The sequence below is a fragment of the Fringilla coelebs genome (assembly GCF_963513975.1).
Source record: "Fringilla coelebs genome assembly, chromosome: 3".
In the NCBI taxonomy this organism is placed as follows: Eukaryota; Metazoa; Chordata; class Aves; order Passeriformes; family Fringillidae; genus Fringilla; species Fringilla coelebs.
The window spans coordinates 46,514,679-46,536,022 of record NC_140030.1 but is presented as its reverse complement, the minus strand read 5'-3'; the positions used below and the strand labels follow the sequence as shown (position 1 = coordinate 46,536,022).

The window sequence follows — 21,344 nt, the reverse complement described above, 5'->3', positions numbered from 1 at the left end:
TGAAGAGTCTTAGATGGTTTCTATACCCCTTTATATTTTTCCAGTATAATTCTTCCTCATGACCCAAAGCTTTTGCCTGGGGAGGGAGCAGTTTACAAGTGGAAAATGTCAATTTTCCTTAACAGGTAAAATAGATAGAATGTGTTATCCTGAATAAGTTTTAGAAACTTGCAGAGTATATGGAAGTAAATACAGCTTGCAAATTACGCAGCAAGATTTTCAGACAAGTTCCTATGAAAGCTGTAACTACAGAGGATCTCACAAGAACTTGGCTCTTCATTTCTCCAAGCTGATTGCACAAGACAACAGTTTTTATTGGCACATATTTTAGGGAGCAAAGGTTCAAATACACTGAATTTGCACAGCAGAATCTGATCTCTTATTAACAAAAACAAGGCACATCACTGATAGAGAATGAGAAATGGGCAGCCATTTAGCCAAAATAGGTGGCTCATAAAGAACAGAGCTGAAGGCCAAGTCATCCTCAAGGCTCGATATAAAAGGTACTCCAAGGTGATAAAGTAGTTGTAGAACAGTTAAATCACACAAAAGACACAGAACTTACACTACAGATCAGAAGGTAGGGGGGAGGAATCAAATCTGGCAAAAAAAGCCTGCATCAGCTCTAATCCTTATCAGCAAGTCCTGTTAATTATGTTTCTACAGTGAAAAGACTACTTTTCTTATCTAAAGAGCAGGAAAAAAAAATGTTCCAGCAAAAGATAGGAAACAGACCAGCAGAGAGCACTGTCTTTTTGTCCAAGGACAGACACTGTGGGCATAGCACTAGACTCAGCAACTTCACAGTGACAAACACAAGATCTAGAGACAGACACAGCCACCCAGAGGACAGACTAATATTTATCCAAGTTGCCTGATTTTGTGATGCAGCCAAGAAAATGAGTCTGTTTATATGCATGAAAAAGTCCTTTTGACTAACGTTACTCTAGTTGACTAGCAACTCCAACCAGCTTCATGACTCTCCCATGAATAAAATTGCTTGGAAGCATCTTTACTTTTCATTTCTGAGATGCATTTTCTTTTCCAGGAATCTTAGAGCGGAGTCCAAGGTGGTGCTTTGTTTCTCAGCAGAAGTATTTACCTTTTCTTCCCCTAAGCATTTGGCCTGCAATCTCACTTCCCTGTTCTCTGGAGGTCTAGATGAGCCTACTCCTGGCACATGCAGATTTCAGAGAAGCAATGAGGCAATGAATCTTCAGCATCTATCTATGGAGGACATTAAATCTAGTACTTATTTGCCTACCAAGACAGATTTTCCTAAGAAAGTTGTTGGAAAAAATGGTCAGACACAAACCATTTTTTCATCTCTTAAACATGAAGCAAAGAGACAGAGAACACATGTACTCCACATAGCTACTGCTAACCAAAAATCTCTACGCACGCAAGTGTGTACCCATTGCGGAATATGAGCATGGATAAGCATCGAAAGGAAAAGCCAGATCTACACAGTAAATTAAGAAAACAGGCAGCAAAGCAAGGTGAGAAATACTGAAATCTTTATCCTGAGCTACTCTGAAGTTTCAAGAGGACAGTCAGTTCATGGGAACTTCCACACTGCGTATCAACTAATGGGTAGCTTTGTGTACAAGCCTGCAGCCTCATTTAAACCACAAGCCTAATATTCAAACATATGTAGTCATTCTATAGGAGTATTTTCTTCATAACAAACTTAGAAAGGTAAACTTTATCAGGACACATATTTATTGCATTATGTACTATCCAGTTGCTTTTTTTAAAAGTAGAACACATAATAAATATGTGCACTTTTTTTCAACTACTTGGTTGTTAAATTCAGCTTTTCATCCTGCAAGGTGTCAAATACTATATAAATAAGGCAGGACCTATCATTAGCAAGAGGCATTTAATAAAAGTAATTGCTAAATCAAACCGTACTTGTAAACACCCCAAGACACATTACTACAGGACTGAAACACTGCACTGAAAGATTAAGATGATATTATCAGTCCTAGCAGTATTCCTCACAGTGGCTGAATATTGTTACATCAAAATTACACAATACTGAGCCCCTTTTTGTAAGTGTGTCATAATTAATATTTTCCTACATTCATACTGAAACCTGGTAATGACCTCAGTCACTGCTTAGAGAAGACCAGGCAGTGACAACATCCATTTTAAGCAGTATTTCTTTTCACCCTGCTAAATAAAGCACAAAAGGCAACCACATCTTGTAAGCTACTGAGCATGTGACCTTGTATCAAATTTTAACAGAAATGACCTAACAAGCTCCTAAGAATTAAGGATGCATGATCCTGACTGAGTAAATATTTTTTTAAGGGTAAGAGAACAACACCAAGCCCTTAACATCAGACTGCTGAAAAACAGAAGTTCTCTATTTATTATCAAAACAAGCACAGGACAAGTGGCACAGAGACTAGGTACACTTTCTTTCAGATATACTTCATTTCCTTGTGAGGCAGTCCTTAGTAAAAACACTTGGAAAGAGCATTTTCCACTGATACTACAGATTGCTGCTATGAATTCACAATTTAAACCAAAATCGACTAAGCAAAAATTTTGCTTGTCTGTCTGCCTTTTTTAGAGAGGCACCAAAACAAGAAACTCTCAATCACTAGTTTGGACTGATTTTAAAATTGAGAGGAACAACAACCACTTGATTTAGTAATCTTATGACTTATCAGTTTGTTCTTCAACAATCTCAATTAATGCTGAAAGTATATAATAAACTGAAGTCAAAACTTATTTATAGTCTTCATCTCAACCCATTTCCCAAGTTACATGTAATGGAACACCTATTAATGGAATTTGACACCAATTAAACAGGGATAAGAAAAGCTCTCCCTTTAGGTTCTCCCCTGCAAGAGCCAAAAGGAATCTGATGCCTAATACCTACCAGTCAGGATTCATGTCAAGGAGCTGGCAAGAGTTACCAGCTCCTATCTAGCATGCCAAATAATCAATTTGTTAGTGCGTTTAATTTTAAATTAGAGCCTACTTAATGAGCAGGTTGTTTCTTCAGTTTTAACAGCTTTTACTCCACATAGCAAATACAGTGCAGAGAGTTAAACTGCAAAGACTTGGCTAATTCTGTTACTTCAAAGCCCAAAAAGTTTTTACTACTTTTTCACTACAAGGGTCACAGCATGTATTCTCCTTTCCAACAAGCTTCAGAAAATGCAAGAGGCACGAACAGAGCCTGGGGATGGCACAGAAGCACACAGAGACCCTAGCTGGGACCTCAGGAGCTCCTGAGCAGTGCCAGGCTGGCAGACAGTGACTCCAGCACACCCAGCCTGCAGCCCCCAGCCACTAGGAGCCAAACAGTGACACATAAGGACCCCAACCTGTAGGGTCTGTGCCACCTGGGCTTCATCACATGGTCAAATACAGCCATTCTGGCAGAAGCTGTCTTTCCAGGTGGGAAAAATGTCACTTGGTGACTACAGGTACCAGGTCAGAAGGCATGATATTATTCACTGTATTTTTTTCTTAGGGCACTTGCAACCAGCATCCCTATCTAGCAGTCTGGCTGTGTCAGCCACCCCTAACACTGGGAAACATTCAAGAATTTTAGCATAACAAAAGCTGTCACTTGTCTAAAGATCATATCCCTTTTCCAGTTATTACAGTTTTAAAAATACAGTAAACAATGAAACAATAGTAAGTTTAATTTTCAGAAGCTGAGGAAAGTAGTCTCTGGTTTGGAAGATGTACCAGTGAAAAACTTTATTTTTTCTTATAGCCTTTGACTTACTTGTAAGTACATACTTCTATGTACTTCTGGAAGTACACAAAGTGTGGCTTTTTTATCAAAAGCAGATAAAACTAGGATAAAAAACATCCAGAGCTATCTACTCGAGCTGAAGTATCTGTGTTGAAGGGCACAATCCATGCTGTGCCTTCATAAACACTGAGTTTTTTCAGGTCCACGGGGACTTTAAGGAAAATCAAGTATTTAGATAGACATAAATTAAAATGAAAACTTGTGGGTTTCAGGGAGGGGTTTTGACAAGAATTATTCAGTCTAAGCTTTACTACGAGCTGAAGCTTCCCCTCTCAAATTGGGCATTCAAAGCATGTGTCTGTCTGCCATTGAAGATTTTATGTTATAAACACATAAGCATCATGGTTTCTCTGAAACTCTGAGCAGAGTATATTCATATAGTTTTGAGGTAATCTTTAAAATATTAGATTCTAACAGTACACTGGAATAAGTTTTATACTGTTATCAATCACTATATTAGAAACAGCCTCAATCAAATTGTTTTCCTATACTAGAGATTTATTTCAGAAGCCAATCTGATTTATTTCATGTGCCAATCTGATAAGGGGGAAGGCACCCTATAAAAAAGAAAAATGTAATAAAATATTATTATATAGTATTGTATAATAAAAGGGGCTTTGTTCTCTACAAGCCAATGAGCTGCTTTAGTCTGATTTATAACCAGGAAACAGTAATACAAGCATCTTCAAAGAAAAAAGTCACAAGCTTTTTGTTCAATGAATACATTTTAGAATTACTTTGTGCCTGCTTGTATAGCCTTATTCTTCAGTTCTCTGCAAGGGTTAACAACCATTTATGACCTATCCAATAGCTTACTCTAGAACACTTGACTCCTACTCCTCTGAAGTTGGCTTTATTTTAAAGCATCTCTCCAAAGCTTATGGGGAAACAGCATAAATGTCATCTGGGTTGTGCAGTCCTTTGAAATAGGCTAATTCGAAGTGTTATACAATAAGATCTACATGATTAAAAACTAAGTTACAAGAATTAACCGTTAACAGAAGTCAGTTTACAGCTGCTCAAAAATACACTGGCCCCCACCATAAGGTAATTTTAAAAATGAGTATCTGATGAAGAGTCAGTAATGTAACCAATTACCAGAAAGCAGTGACAGCCACTTGTTAAATTGCATAAAAAATGGCTTTTAAGGCATTGAAGATTTTTTGACAGAAGATATTTCTTATAATTAATTTCACTGTCCTGTCATGGGTGAATAGCGAATATTAAAATGACCCTTCTGTTTTCATCCTGAGTTCTACTAGCCCATGCTCTATCAAATACTTTTAATGAGGATGTGTAATGGTCTTAAAGCAGCATCTCATTGGAAACTGTGGGCTTTTCCCCACCTTTCCCTTTTAAGCCTTTTGGTTTACACCACTTCTGTTAAGAGAGCACGCTAGCCAAGAGGGCAAGCTAGCCAAGCTAGCCAAGAATAATTCACCATTTAAGCAGTGCAATGTTTGTCAGCCAGCCTGATACAAATGCATGCATCTCCCAGTTGCACCTGAATTTCTTCGTTTAGGAGTGCACTACAGAAAAAAAAACCTGCTAGGGAAATAACTCTAGTACATGTACGAGAGACGGCTAATTGACATCTTCCCCATCACCAGAAGCCAAAGCTACATCAGCTGCTGTAGACAGCAATAAAACACAGCTCACCTGGTAGCTGGGAGGGAGAGGGTAAAAAGAGCAGTTACATGAATGCTATAATAGTAAACTAAAAGGCTGATGTTTGAGAGACAGAAAAATCCGTGTCTTTTGCTTTTAATAAACTGAAAAATGGTGAATACAATAGATCCTAAAAATCGAGACTTCAACAAACCTCAATACAAAGGAACAAAAATTACACTTCTAGCATGTTTTACTTCTTTCACACTGCATCTAAAACACACAGGTGTCATTGGCCATGTATGCAGCTGAGTACCAAAATAAAGAATTCCCTTTGGAATAGTATAGATTATTTTTCAAATCTCTCTTTTCATGGTTAAAATATTTTAAACTTTGCATTGAGACCAACAAACAAAGATTTTATCTGGCTTAACTAATACTTCTGATTAAAGCACTCTTAATAAGAAAACATCCAAATTAATTTTGTGTTTCTCCCCAACTCAACCTGCAGTTTAAATCTGGCTTCCTATCACCAATTGCTTTCTAAATCAATAACACAAAGACAAGTATCTACAGTTTCAAACACATCACACCTAGGAAGAAATGTGCACTTACCAAGTGAACATAAGGCACAAAGTATCCAAAAAGTGCAGCTGGAATCCCTAGAGCCCAGATTCGGTAACTGAGAACTTTGAAAACAGAGAAATTGCAAATCTTTTTCGCAGGAGGTAATTTGAATTTTCCCTTCTTTCCTCCCTCCTTGTCTTTGGTGTTGGGAACAAGAGGTTTGTACGTAAATCCAGCCAGGAAGAGAACAAACATAAGGATGCAGAGGACCCTCAAGGTGTTGAACAGGTCGACAGAGTCGATGAGGACCCTCAGGAGGAAGGGCAGTGACACTGTGAACAGGCTGCTGCCTGCGGTGACAATGCCATTCACGAGTCCCAGGCGCTTCTTGAAGTAGTGCCCGAGAATGACCAGCGACGGCTGGTAGGCAAAGGAGCAGCCACAGGCAAACAGGATCCCGTAGGTGAAATACAGAGGTTCAATGGTGCTGTACCAAAAGGAAAGAACAAACCATCAGTGTTTCGTAAGGCAGTGGATGCTCATTCACCTGGAAGTGACAACAAAACAGCTTCTCAATCAATCAATCAACCAACATAACTCACTACTGTAAATAAGTTTGTATACACTTATAGTTCAATAGCACTGTATCAGCTTAATTCAGCAACTATTCTATCTCCTTCCAGTGAAAAATTTCACAGAATTCACTGAACAGGTGAAAAAAGAAAAAAAAAATTCAATTATAATAACATCAAACAGTGTGGCTAAAAAAAGTTTTAAAAATCACTGTCAGGGTAAATTAGCCATGTAAGTACAACCATTGCTGGGTTTTTGGAATTTTTTTTGTCCGAAGAAAATTGTACTGTTTTGATTTACATATTTCTTCACTATGCTAGCAGTACTGAACTCTCCTCATGAAGCCAGAAAAATCAAGTTAACAATTTGTTATGAAAATAAAGTAACAAATATGGCAAACATCATTAATACTGAAAAATTAAATATTTACATACTGACAAAATTTTGTAATATATTAATAAATTATAGCCTCTTTTGGTATTAATTTTTTAGACAGTCTCCTTTTGAATAAATATTTTAAATTCAGTGGTTTGACACATATATTGAATATGCTAAGAAAGAACTAAAAAGAATTGTTAATAAGGAATGAAACATCTCATAGTAAGGGGGATCATCATAAAGTTATTATTACCATTTACTCTACAACTGAAATAAAGCAGAGGCATTGTAATTGATCACAACCATGTGACATCAATAAAAAGTACTCGTGCAAGAAATTTTAAGTGTGAAGTAACAGCATCACTATAATTAATTAAATTAGTGCTGTAGTATTAGTTAGTGAAAGAAAACATTTTTTAACATTTAGATGGAGGCAGGGTGCAAAAAATTTTTATGAGTTTTCTGAGGTGGCACCTGAGAGTTTATATAATTTTTTTTTAATGTTCAGTTTATAATGAACCTTCACCTCCTGTTTTATCAGTTAACACCTGCACTTAAAGCACTTCTGGAAAACAGTTAATCTTTTTAACTCTTCAAGGAGCATGAATACTTTATGTAGTGTTTTTCATCCCAGGATGCAATCTACCAGCACCCCTCTGTAAAAAAATAAGATTCCACAACCTCCCTATGCAAGAACTTCTTAGGAAACAGTATTTGACTAACCAAGGTCTGACTCCAGGAACTCTGGGTTTGTGTATTATAGTGAAAATAATGATTTGTGTAACATAATATTGTCACTTTCTATATTAAACTATCAATTTCTGAAACTAAAGATATACAACATAAGCCAGCAGAAACAACAAAAGGGGGAAAGATTTATTACCTTTATTAATGGAAAATAACCAGGAAAATAAAACCAGAAGTTACAAAATGTGAGGAGTAACATCACACAGTGAAGACAGTAAACTTTTGCTTCCATATGTAAATTCACTCAAAGAGTCTGCAGCACAACATGCATATTAAAATATTGTCCTGCATTATAAACACTTACATCTTAATTTCCTAAGACATAAAATTTATGTTAAGAAATTAGTGCAATGCAAAAGCAGTAGATAATAGTAACATTTGTCTGCTTTACAATATTTTACTTCCAGAACGCTGACTTCTGTATCTGAACTATACTCCTTTAATGAACTGATAACATCACGGGCATAAATCATTTTAGCGTGAGTAACATAATGAAACACCAAGTATGCACATCAACCTGGCATGTACTCTTGCAAGAATTCACCTCTCAAAGTGCTCTTCAAAGTTTAGTCAAGCTGAAATATTTATTTTTAAAGCCTTTACAAAACAACTTGCTTTTGCATGTCTCTTCTGTGCCCTTGTTCCACTGGTTTCAGACAAACTCAAGAATGATCTTTATCTAATGACAAGGCTGGTTTAGCATTCATCACTCAACATACTACTAGGTAGAAACTAGGAAGAAAGACTTTTCCAAGACACATCTTTTCATTTTTACCTCACATTTAGTAAGAAGCTTCTTAAAACATATCAAGAAGTGGGGGTTTTGTTTGTTTGCTTGTTTAATAAAATTAAGCCAAATATTTGCACCAGGATTAACCATTCAGATCACAGCAGCTCACATCCATCTGATTCAGAGTACAAGCACAGAAAAGACATTTTCACAAGCTTTTTGCCTGTGTAAATACATTTGCACCTAAGTGGAAAGCTCTTCTGAATGTAGCTTAATTGTTCCCATACTTATTCTGCTAAGGGTGGGGACAAAAAACTCATCTGAAAACTAGAGGTAACTGGATTATTTTCCTGCTACTTTTTACACTCTACCTTCACTAACCAATTTCTGATGGTGACTAAAGAAGGTAAATTTCCTGTTTCCTCATCTTCTACAGGGTACATGCAACAAATTAGTCGCTCTTGAATTTCTTAAGATTTACTCTGCAAAAGTTACATACAAATGAAAAAATGAAAACAAACACACAGATTAATTGTAAACTAGAATTAAAAAAACCAAAAATGAATAAGCCTTAAGTATAGTCAATATACCAAGGTTTTCTCTATCTCCATGTTTGACAATTGGACCAGTAAGAACAGAAGAAAACATCAAATTCCGCTAGAATTTTAACAGCTTCCTGGAGGCTCTACTGCGTTTTTATCACCATTAAAACTTTCATAAGAAAATTAAGGGGACAGGTCAGGAAGGGAAGACAACAACAATGTTTATGTACCTGTTAAAACACAATATACATCAAGCAAATATATAAGTTTATCCTGGACAATGCTATAGCACTAGTCTTGCTGTTGATATATTTATACACAGTAGTTCCTGTTAAATATGGACTCTTGTTTTTATTTAGAAACATTATGTTTTTAAAAATACTTTTTAAGTTGAAAGTTCACAATAGTTTGAAAGACAAAACCAAACTCAAATAAAACAAGCTTCCTAAAGATAATATATTGTAGCACTGTTTAACCCTTTTGCTGATTAGATCAACATTAGAACACTAAAAAAATTGATAAAATACTTTAAAAGTTATGAATTTAAGATTTTTTACCTTACAAAAGAACTTGAAAGGAGTCCAACAAGCCCTACTGCAGCTCCAATAACAGCTACTTTTCGACAACCAAACAGGTCTGTGAATATGCTGACTATTGGGGAGCAGAAGAAGACCATTCCCATGGAAAGAGAGCTCACCCATGCTGCAAAATAGAAAAAAAAAAAAGACAATATTTTAGAAGACCAAGCTATTTCAGCTTTCAGTTAATACTTGTTTTCACCTAAGATTTTATGTTGCTAAACTAAAGCTGGGTAACAATTGGGTAACTATTTTAAAAACATTTAATTACATCTTAAAATGTATTTACCTAACATGGGGAAAAAACCTAACAATTTACATAATCAACTAATTTAGATTTTATTAGCTCAAAGAATGCAATTAACTTTTTTGTACCTATTACTTCTACTTTGGTTTTTTTTATATTAACATAAAACATTTCTCTAATAACCAACCTAATATTCAAACTGATGCCTAGGTCATTAAAGATACCTTTGAGTATCTGTATCCATTCTGACATGTTAGTTCATTTCACTTGACTTAATGCTATAGACCATAATGACTTTAAACAGGTACACTTGCTGAAAAAAGAGTAATAATTTTAAAACTTCATTACCAGATGTAGATCATACTGAACATCAATAATGAGTAATCAATAGGCTTTTAGACTGTAATATAAACATCAGGAATGTGATTTTACTTTAGACTAAACAAACTTGGATTAGTGAACCTCTTTCATATATATAATGGGAAAATTTCACTACTTTTGATACTGCTTGAGCTTTACAGACATTGTGAAATCTGTACTTGGTTTATTAGATCATTCCAATTGGATGCAGGTGAGTCCACCATAGTTTCAGCCACAAGTGGAGATTTTAGCAAAGCTAGTAGTTACAACTAATTTGTTTGATATATATAGTAATGTATATATTGGAAATGTTCCCGCCAATACGGGGGAAAAAATTGCCTAAACAGGAAGTGGAAAAAGCTGCTAATTCAAAATGAATTGGAAAAAATATTTTATATTCATTTTGAATTATACAGAAGACAGGACAACTCCTTCAACCTGAAAGAGTTTTAAATTTGCATAACTGGAATTTTGTTTAGAGCATCTTTTCTAAAGACATGGTTAGACAAACAATTGTGATTCAGTGATGAAGGCAAATAAAATTATCTGGAAAAGCATATAACCACAGGAATAAATGAAGTATATTTGCAAGTAGATCTACCACTACCAAGGCTTAGGAGATGGGTTGTTGAAGTGCCAATGAGTCCTACACATTGACTAAGACCTCATCGTGCAAGGCACTAAAGACAGAAAAAGAAATCAACAAGCAAAAACTTGTTTCTTCCAAGAGTTTACAAGGTAAATGAAAGACAAGAGAAGAGATAGCTAGAGATAAGCAGAAATAAGTACAAGAAGCAAAACCTTTATTATTTCAGGGCAAACAATGCTTTCGACAAACCATGGCCTAACTGTCTGGGAAAGGGAGGGAAGGATGTGTGTTACTGGGATTTTTTGATCATGTGATAAAATAAGAGAGTTTCAAGGCACAAAAGAGTGAGGTACTTTCATGGCCATTTCCTGTGTAGGACTACCTCCTATATGATAGCCCTGCTGGCCTTGCACCTCTGCAGCAAAAACTCAAGCTATATGAAGGGACAGCACAAGAGACTAGGAAGAACAAAGACCCCATGACATTGCCTGAACAACAAAGACTCAAGTTTATGAGAGGTCTAGTCCTTCCCTGCATTGAGGAATGCTCAAGAGCACCTTGGGTGTGGCAGGACATAACTCCTCTGGGATCTGGCCCCTACTACAGCCCCCTTGGCTACTGATGGGACAAGTCATTATACAAACCACAGTTTGTAGGCAGGAGTCTAAGGGAGGCGATGCTCTCATACAGCCTGGAGACCAGCCAGTTACAAAGCTTCTAAGTCATTGAACTTCTACAAGACTCCCCATCTTTCTACTTATCTTTCCCAGAGTGAGCCTGAAGTTTTATTGTCCAAAGGAAACTGCAAACACCAGGGGACAGAATGTCCACTTCAGCCTGTCATCCTCCCAAATAAACGGTGGCTACACCACCATGAACAGTCCTCAGCACCTCTGCATGATTTGCAGGGCAACACTTGGAATTACAGTCCCCCTCCTGCAAGGCCAAGAGGCAGCTAAGCCTTGAGATGCATCCATCACAAGCCATACGGGGTATGAAGGTACCAAGGAATGGCTGAACCACCCGTCACCCTTCCTGTCCAGGTACAAAAAGATAAAAAGGCAACAGGCACAAGACAAGCCCACCAGAGATGACTGGTTTTGAGAATTCAATCTCACATGGACCTTAATCATGGAGGCAAAACAGGCAAAGCAAGTGGGCACCTGAAACTGAGCTTAAGTATCTTGCATAAAGTAACAGACTAAATAACTTTAGAGCTACAGGCTGTGATTTTATTTCCATTCTACTTAGTGAAGTCAAGGTTTGTGAAACCCCACTGGGCCGCTTCTATCCGGATAGCGAGGTCAGTGCTGATCCAGGCTCCTCGGGCGGGCAGTCTCGGGCCGGGCAGCTCACCTTCCGCAGGCCGGGTGTCCAAGCCCTAAGCGCCCTGCAGCCCTGGCCACCTTAGCAAGCTCAGGGATTAGCAGCTCTTGGTGATTTTCAGCTCTTTTATAGCTTCAGCTCTTTGCTTGCTAAGGTGCTCCGGCCGGCAGTGGCTTCCACAAAGCAGAGGGAGAGAGAGGAGGAGGCAGCCTCGGAGATTCCACGATGGTTTATTTGCAGAGAGTTCGAGAATGGTTCTGATGGCAGCTCTTCTGCCAGAATGGGGCAGGGTGGCCTCTTATATAGGGTTAGGGGGATTGGGAACTGACCAATTGTAAGGGTGAGGGAGAATGGCCTATGGGGTCACAGAGAGATAAGCTAGGCCAGCAGCACCTAAGTGAAGACTTCAGGCATAGCTACTGTGACCAGCATTCCCGCATCTCTAAGCCTCCACACGCCAAGGGGCTCTAGCCATCTCAGCGTCTGCTACAAAGGTTTACAGTGTTTTTTAATGGCCTATACAGCTAATAAAATAATTGGAATATAAAAGGCTGAAGTGAAGACATTCAGCTCAATTCAAACTAACAACACGTTGATTTTGCCTCTTTATGCTTCCAGGCACTCATGAAAAAACGATGCCTTTTTATCACTTGATTCTCTCTTCTTATTACAATAATGTCAGGGCAGCGCCTAAAAGAGAAGGTTTCCACTGGTTTTCAACACAACAGACAGTTAAGATAAATGATGATGCCTTATCTGAAGCATTTCAGAATGGAATGTTCATGTGGGAAAAAGTCCCACTGCAGAAGAGGGAGACCTATCATTAGGTAGATAAGTGAGCTGTACCACTTATCTACCTAATGAAAACTGGAGCCCTTTAAATTACTGCTTCAGGTTAGTAAGTTGCTCTCATTAGCCTACAGAAATAAATGTAATTTAGAGATGTGGTTGGCATGTCTTGTATAAACAGCTTTATTATTTATTGAAAAGAATATTCTTGAAGTTAAACTTCACCTATATTCATAGATAGAGAAAATGTACTGCCTTCTTCCTTTGTGAAGAAACCTTGCACCAAAAATAAACAGAACAGTACATGAGTAAATCTTTAAATGCCCCAATGCAAATAATTCTTGCTGTGATATCTTAATTCTATAAAGAAATTTTTTGCTTTAAAATATATTCAATAGATGCAAGTAATTTTTGATCTCACTTTGTTTAAGTAAGTTTTCAAGTACCCTTACACTTTTTCATGCAGTAGGAAAAATGTACATTGAATTGTCTTCCACAGTTTTTCAAACAGATATTACAACTGTCCTAAGTAATACAAAAAATTACAAGTAATACAAAAAATTACAAGTGCAGCTTGCCAGAATACTGAGAGCTCTCTAGAGCAGTTATTACATATTAATTAAAGTATTTCTCCTCCGGCTACTGGCTGCCTTCCTGGCACAAGCTGGCCATACTCCAGAGCTGCTAATTCAGATACTAATACAGCACCTAATTGCTACATATAACTGTATTCATATACAAAACATTTTGATTGCTATAGAAGAAAACCTATTTCTACTTTAAGGACTTAAGTATTCCTTAAGGCACTGAAAGTTAAGAATTAGCTCCTAAAACCATGTAATTTTCTGTAGATTTAACAATTCCCAGGCTTCCCTAGAAGATGGAAAAGTAGTCATCCTTAAGATAAAAGTATCAGACCAGAGAGCCACTGTACTGAAAAGTCTGTTTGTTTGTTCTGTGCCAGTGAAACACATAATGGATTACAAAAACCCAAAACTTTATTATAACTAGAATGATTCAAACATGAAAGTCACAGCTACATGTTCTTTCCTGATTAGTTCACTGAAAATCTGAACATATATTCTGATATTTCTTTAATTATTTCCTCTGTTCAAAAGTCTACAGCAATGCAACTATACCATGTACTCCAAAAATATGCTGCTGTTCTACCACGACTCTTTAAAAATTAAATAACTATTATTTTAAATAGTGTCTTTACTATAAATATAGTATCTAATATCTGAGCACTCTCAGAATTACTACCACTGTCACAGTTAGATTACACAATACATATTTATCTGCCAAATTATAAACCAAACTATTAAATATTTTAGTTCATATTTTAGAGTCAAGCACTAGAATTTACAGGACAACAAAAAAGAAAACATTATTATCATGTTCTATTGGAATGCTTTATTATGCACAAATTTAAATAAAGGCTACTTGTCCAAAACATTCTTGTTTAAAATCAAATTTTTCTAAGCATTGCAATAAGGAACTTAGCAGTTTTATCCTTAAGTGCCTTTCAAGTGGTTGGCTCAACAGAGTAGTAACACTCCTCACACTTTAATAAGCTTCATGATGGTGGGTTTTTAAAATATTTTCCCTTGAGACTGTTCTGGTTGAGAAAGGGAACAAAATGCTGCTGTCTAGAAGACAAGCGACGTGAGGCAAGAAAAATAAAGGCACCTAGTAACTTCTAAAAGCTCAATAAGCTTGAGTAATATTTAGCTTTCACTAAGTTATTAGTTACAATTTATGCAAGCATAAGGAAGCCTGTATGTACTCTCCCAACCTCAAACCACTAACAGCTGAGAGACTTCGTAAGCCTATTATTATTTGTTTTTCTTTATCCATAAATTTGGACATTAATTCTTTTTCCACTGTATTTTTGAATATTCTGGCAATTTCTCCTCCATGAACTGCCAAGCTTCCCTGGAACACTCGTGTATTTTCAGCATCCACAACTTCTTGCAGCAAAAAATTCCATAATTTAAATATGGAATGGGTAAAAGACCCATACTTCTATTTTGGCCATTTATACAGATATTCTCTTCAGCAAAGCATAAGATTGACTGCCATAAAAGATTTGTTAGGAGAATAGTTTGGGAATTCGAGAGATCCTGTTCTGGAGGAAGCAAAAGTGGTTGCTGAAAGTTATTTCTGGAAATAATTTGCATGTCTCCAGCTAGTATTAATAATTTCTTGCCTGTTAAATCACATTTACATGGCATTTAATTTTTAAAAACAACAAGATAATTGCAATGCCATGTAGATCAAAGACTGATTTAGCCCAGAATCCTGTTTCTGGCCACCACAAAGTACTTAGACAAAGACCTCTGGATAAAGGGCTAGCATGCTTTCTCCCCGGCTACATCCTCCCAAAATCCAGCAATAAGCAGCTTAGAAACCACCTAAGCAGAATGCTGCATCTAACCATTCAACAAGAACATTTAGTTCCATTGATATTACTTTGGCTTCTCTGCTGCTGTTGTAATCAGTTACAGAACATGCTCAGGCACCAGCAGCACATTCGAAATAACTCCCCTTGGCTTTGAACTTACTCATATTTAATTCCTCCACTATAAGAAACAAGAATTAATCATCCCTGCTGAGGTTCCTCTTAAAACCCATGATTTTATATGCCCTAATCAGATCTGTTCATACTAATTTCTTCTCCAAAATGAGGCAACTTTTTGATTCAGTCTGTCTTTGTACAGAATTTATACTTTGTCCCTTTATACTGAGTACATCCCACTTTTTCTGAGACCAGGTAGCCAGAATTGCACGCAGCATTTAATAGTAAGTTTCTTTAATTCCCAGTCTCTATGTTCTAATTATACTTCCTTCCCCCCCCTTTTGTTCTTTATGTATTGCAGCTGCTTCTGAGTAAATATGTTTATAAAATTATCCATGACCTTATTTTCCTACAAATGCTAATGATGTCTGAAGGTGTAGACACCTTTTTTTTACCACTTATTTGGATTACATTTCTCCTCATGAGACACCTACATAAACTGAATTTAATCTGTAATATTAATCACTCAGCAATAACACAAGAACACAGCAAGTCTAGTGGTCAGCCACCAACACACGCCTGTCTGAGGACACACTAAAGTTTGAATTTGTTCAGCATGCAGAAGACATGCAGCTCAAAATGAATCTAATCAGTGTCTTCAGGTATCTAGCAGGTGATTATTACAAATATAAAGGTATCTTCTTTTCAGTTGTATACAGCAATGGGACAAAAACCCAACTGAAACTGCAACAAAGGATATTCCAATTAGACGTCATGAAAATTTTCACCATAAAGGCAGTCAAACTTTAGCAAATGTGACCCAAAAATGTAGTGGAAATTCCTTTTTTGGGTGTATTTAAAACTTGACTGGCCAACACTGAACAACTCAGATCTAACTGATCTAACTCAGAGGTTCAATGTATTTTAACTTGGCCAGCTTTGAGTAAAGGGTGTCAGACCAGATAACCAGAGAGTTGCCTCCAACACAAGTTATTCCATGTAATTTATGGAACAGTACTGTTCTAAACCCCTGCTTCTTGAAAAATTGTATTCTGAAGATCGTATTAAACATCAGCAGCTCTTCAGAATAAAAAAAAAAAATGGTTGGCAATATGAATTCCTTCTGGTAAAAAAAACCAAACAAACAAACCCCAAAAAACTAACCAAAAAAAAAAAACCAACCACACCAACAAAAAACAAATCCAAAAAACCTAGTCATAAGATTAAAACTGTTTTTGCCTCCTAAAAAAGGGAAGGAGTTGAGGGTATCCTTGAATCCTAAACCAAATAGATCCTAACAAGCAGATCATATGAGACCTATTATTGAAATTAGAGATGTGAAATTCATTGCTTAGAAATACCATATCTCCCTCCTACTGATACAATTTTTCCATCAGTTTTTTTCTTGTTGCCTTGTGCCCAGAAGCACTGGGTTATCCTTTGCCTAAGGCACTCCAGGTACATTCTCTTATCCACTGTTTTTTTTTCTCCAGGGAAGGACAGCAATTTCCAAAAGAGGGAACTGCTCAGCAGATGTAAGTTACCTAACAGATCAACACAACCATTGGACCCAACAAATATTCCAATATCCTCCCATGCCCCCTGAGAGCCTCTGCAGGTCAGCCCCCTGGAAACTGCAACCCCATTTTTCTCTAACCTATCACTACCCAAAGACAACATCAAATACCTTGTGCTGCATGCTTTGCTCACACCTGCCTGTGAAAATCGTTCCAGAACCTGCCCAGTAAATTCTCATGAATTGTGAGGAATTTCATTAGTCATGGGTGCAAAAGGGAGAAAAACTGGTTTCCACAGTGCCACTCCTATTACTGAGCAATCCACAGATCCCAGAACAGTATGTCAGTGCAAAAGGAAAGCAGATGTTAAAATGCACGTATGGACACACTTACTGTCAAAAAAGTCCACTGCTTCTTCTATCCAAAAGAGAACTGCTGATCCCATTAGAGAAAGTATGTGTTTAAGGACTAAAAATAAATTTATGACATAATGCTGCCACAGGAAGTATCCTATACTCTGAACTCAGGTTACATGACTACAGCTTTCAGTTTGCTTACTTTCCCATGTTTAGTTTGCAGATGTCTGAGCTAGGCTTTCCCTTAGAGCAATACTATTAAAAAAAATGGTTTGAATTCTAAATTAAATGGAAATTCTGAAATACTTTGGGCAAAGATAATGTAGTGGAAGGAAGTACCAACTGGTTTGGACACCAAGGTTATCTTGCACATGCTTTGGAAATCAGAATTATCTGTAAAGGATCTAGTCAGATTTCCATAAAACACTCAGAGATCATGGTCAACACATGAAGATTTATGAACCAGGAACTAACGGAAGTATCCAACAGGAATAAAAGGCATTGGGGGGTTTCCCCCCAATACTCTTTTTTTCTTGTCCCCAAGGAAAAAACCTTTTATTGAATAACCTTATTACTGAAAGATACTGTGTAAAAAATGTGTATTTTATGATTGACTTTTTGCAAATATTAAAATGAATACTATATGTGTTATGCTAGAAAGTAATGCTATATTAATTCTCTTAAGTAGTGTGTTAAATATAGTTTTAGGTTATAACAAAATGTTAAAATAGAAACTATGCTATGTAGGATACTGTTTTTTTAAAGAAAGGACTTGCAGCGAGCTGGCAGCCACAGGACACCTAAATCTTTCAGAGAAAAAGAATTTATTGCCCTCTTATCAGAAGAGACCAACTTCTTCCCGCCTCAAAGGCGCTGTCAGGATTAAGAGGAAGAAGTTGACAATGACCAGACAGGATCCTGTGTTTGAATGGAATTTATGCATCATGTATGAAGTGTATGAATATGCAACAAGCTATTGTTTTTAAGGGTTAATCCTTTGTTAACAGGTGTCCTTTCTCAGGCTTGTGCTGCACAGAAAAAGGTACCTGGACACCCGTAACTCTTTGTTTTTATTGTCTCATATTGTCTTAATTCAAATTGTCTAAATTATTATTACTCTAATTGTATTACTATTTTAATAACTATTTTATTACTATTAAACCTTTAAAATTTTAAAAACAAGTGATTGGTGTTTTTCACATACTGGTTGTTACGATGCATCTGAATCCAATAACTAAATATTAGTCACTGAATCCCTATAAAGAGACCTTTGAACAGACACCTTTTTTCCACATCACAAAGCATGAAAGCACAACCTCTGGTTCCAGCAAACATGAGGTCATTATCAGGCAGTCTGAATTACTTTATTCTGAATGAAAGATTGAACTCCCAGATTTTGCCAATAGCTGTAAGCTCTCCTGTGCTTATGTATAGCATCTCTTCAGTGTATTGCCTCTTGACCATCCAAAATGCTACTTCAGGTTCATGTATGCCACGTTGAACTTAATTGTAAGAAGGTGGAAGGAAGCATAAACTTGCCAACGTGTTGTAACATTGCTGTACAAGCAAAGCAATCTTGTAGGTGTACAAAACAAAACCAAACATTGTCTAGTCAAAACATAGGCTTATTTCTTTCAAGGCTTTTTACACTGTATTCTTTCACATGATGTGTGACATACACCAGCAAGTGCCAAAGAGTCACATATATCCCTAACACAGTGAGCCTCCCCAAGCTTGCCATTTATCAGAATTGGACTAGACTACTTTCACCCTCTGTCTCCACAAGTAATGACAAGACAAAATCAGAATTTCTACTGAGATAACTCCTTGTGTGCATAAGCAGCAAGAAAACAGAACAGTGGGGGAAAAAAAATAAAAGAGCATTCATACACTGACAAAATATCCCACACTACTGCAACTAGCCAATTATTTAAATACCTTCTGATTTACACTTGCTGTATTGACACAAGTTTAGGCAGAGTGTTGTAGCTTTATTTTTTTCCTGTTTGCTTCCCCTTTAACAAAAGGGATAGTAATGGTGAACACAAACCAAGTTCCATGGGAACCTATCACAAAATCCCACCAACCACGGGAAGCTATCACAACATTTTCTTCAAAGAGGGAGAAAACATAAACCTGAAACAGTTAAAGATGTACTTACAGGCCAAAACTCTTACTGCTAGAGAGACTGCAACTCTTTTTTTAGCTTCTACTAACTTAAGCATTTGTTTATTTTCCTCTAACTTTTTAAAGTTAGAGGAAAATAAACAAATGCTTAAGTTAGTAGAAGCTAAAACAAAAGCTCAAAAGTGTAGTGTTAGACAAAATATTGCTGCTAGAGATTTTAAGTTTTAAGCTTTCAGGAACCTTTAAAGGAAGGCTGAAGTAAATCATTAACAGAAAAACACGTGCATTTGGGTTTCACAGCAAACTGAGCTTGACCTTTGACACTTAATAAAGTCTGAAAATGCTGTGGTAGGAAGAATAAACAAGGAACAAATCGATAAGAAATGGCTGTAACCACTTGTTTTTCCATTTAGGAGTCATACTAGAACGTTTTTTGCTGAGACTCTTTTCAAAGTACAATGTAATCACATTTTTAACTAACAGACTAAAAAATTGAGCTCCGGAACTGATTTCCAGGCACATTTTTATCTTTCCTTTCCTACCCTCAAATTAGCACTGGTTTGTTTGTTCATACTTTTTTTAATTCCAAAAGTTGAAGGCAAAGAATCATGTTCTGTTTTGATTTAGGATCAGTAATTTTCTGCATAAGGAAGTAGTAGCTATTAACTTCAAAGATGACACTCTGATTTTCCAGAAAGATTTAATCCTAACTGCTCTCCCAACCAACAGCTGCATACATTCCAAATTTATCTGCAACCAAACAATATACACAATGGTCTTGTGTTTTAGAGCTATAGCATAGATTAGACCTCAAGATTCAAATTCCTAAACTCTTAAAGGAGCTAACAGTCTTTTTTCTTTTCCTCACCTCACTTGCAGTGGGGCAAGACCTGCAAATCAAGGTGCCCTTTAATTGACACAGGTATTCATTTCACTTCTACAGAAGTTCTTGTGAGACCATGAAGATAAAAGCAGCAGGATAAAGAAATCTTACTTCACAAGTATGTTTGGTACATCATTTGAAGTTCAGGAGGACAGAATGCAACCAAGCAACTCACAAACTAACCCTGACTTGTCACATTAAAAGATCCTTCTGAACCTATCAGGATTGGCTAAAAGACACCATCACATGTCAGTACCTTCAGTTCAACAGATTCTAACAGCTTCACTTCCTTGATTACATCAACATATTCCCCTTATGTTCTGTAAGTCCCTACAAAATAATCAAACTTTAGGTTTTCAATCCCTACCCCCAAGGCTCAAACTGTTATCTAAAAAATATTCCCATGTTACAAACTACCCTTTCCCACTCTTCACCCCAAAGCAGTCATCAGTCAATAGGCATTTTAAGCAAGGAACAGACTGGTTACCATAGAGGAAAAGGTAAACTAACAAAACTCTATTATGCAGGCCAAATAAAACATAAAAACAAGTGACTTTAGGGCAAATCATTTAGATGCCTCAAAAAGTATTTTTCAAGGTAGGATCTGATTGTTTAACTGACTGCACCTGCTTCAGAGGGGAATCTGTATTTGCACAGAAACAACAGTACCTATTTTGCAACACGACTTTACAAACCAAAAACCAGAAAATGTTTAGAGCCGCCTGCCTGCATTTAATAATACAAGTACAAACACTGAACTACACAGCAGATTTCTGCCTTTGGCCTTATAATACTATTTTGTGCTATTGTTATGTGGAAAGCACATTGGACTTTAAAGTAAGGAAACTTCAGGTAAAGTGAGGTGACAATTAAAAAGTTCAGTATGTGTTCTTCACAAAGAATGCTTTCTTGGTTTTCCAATTTTATCAATCCTATTGCAAATACAATGCCAAGTCGATATAGAAGTCCAAAACTGGATTATATTTAAGCAACACTAAGAGTCTGATATTGTTTCCACAGGCTGAAGAAAAAAAGAGGACTTTCAAGCATTTAATTTTCTTTTACCCACCATCTCCTACTCTCTTCCCTTCAAGTACAGAAAACTTAAGTCAACCAATAGCAGCA

The 21,344-nt window shown here is 36.7% G+C and overlaps 1 protein-coding gene across 1 annotated transcript in view; it reads right to left on the bottom strand.

Annotated features, from left to right (window-relative positions):
- The window catches only part of SLC16A10 (solute carrier family 16 member 10), a 66,911-nt gene that overhangs the window by 16,559 nt on the left and 29,008 nt on the right, over nucleotides 1-21,344 (bottom strand). Inside the window, exons 2-3 of the mRNA XM_084201866.1 lie at nucleotides 9,487-9,631; nucleotides 6,008-6,446 (exon numbers count right to left, since the gene is read on the bottom strand). Of these exons, the coding sequence (XP_084057992.1) occupies nucleotides 6,008-6,446; nucleotides 9,487-9,631 (584 nt within the window). The remainder of the gene's footprint in view (nucleotides 1-6,007; nucleotides 6,447-9,486; nucleotides 9,632-21,344) is intronic.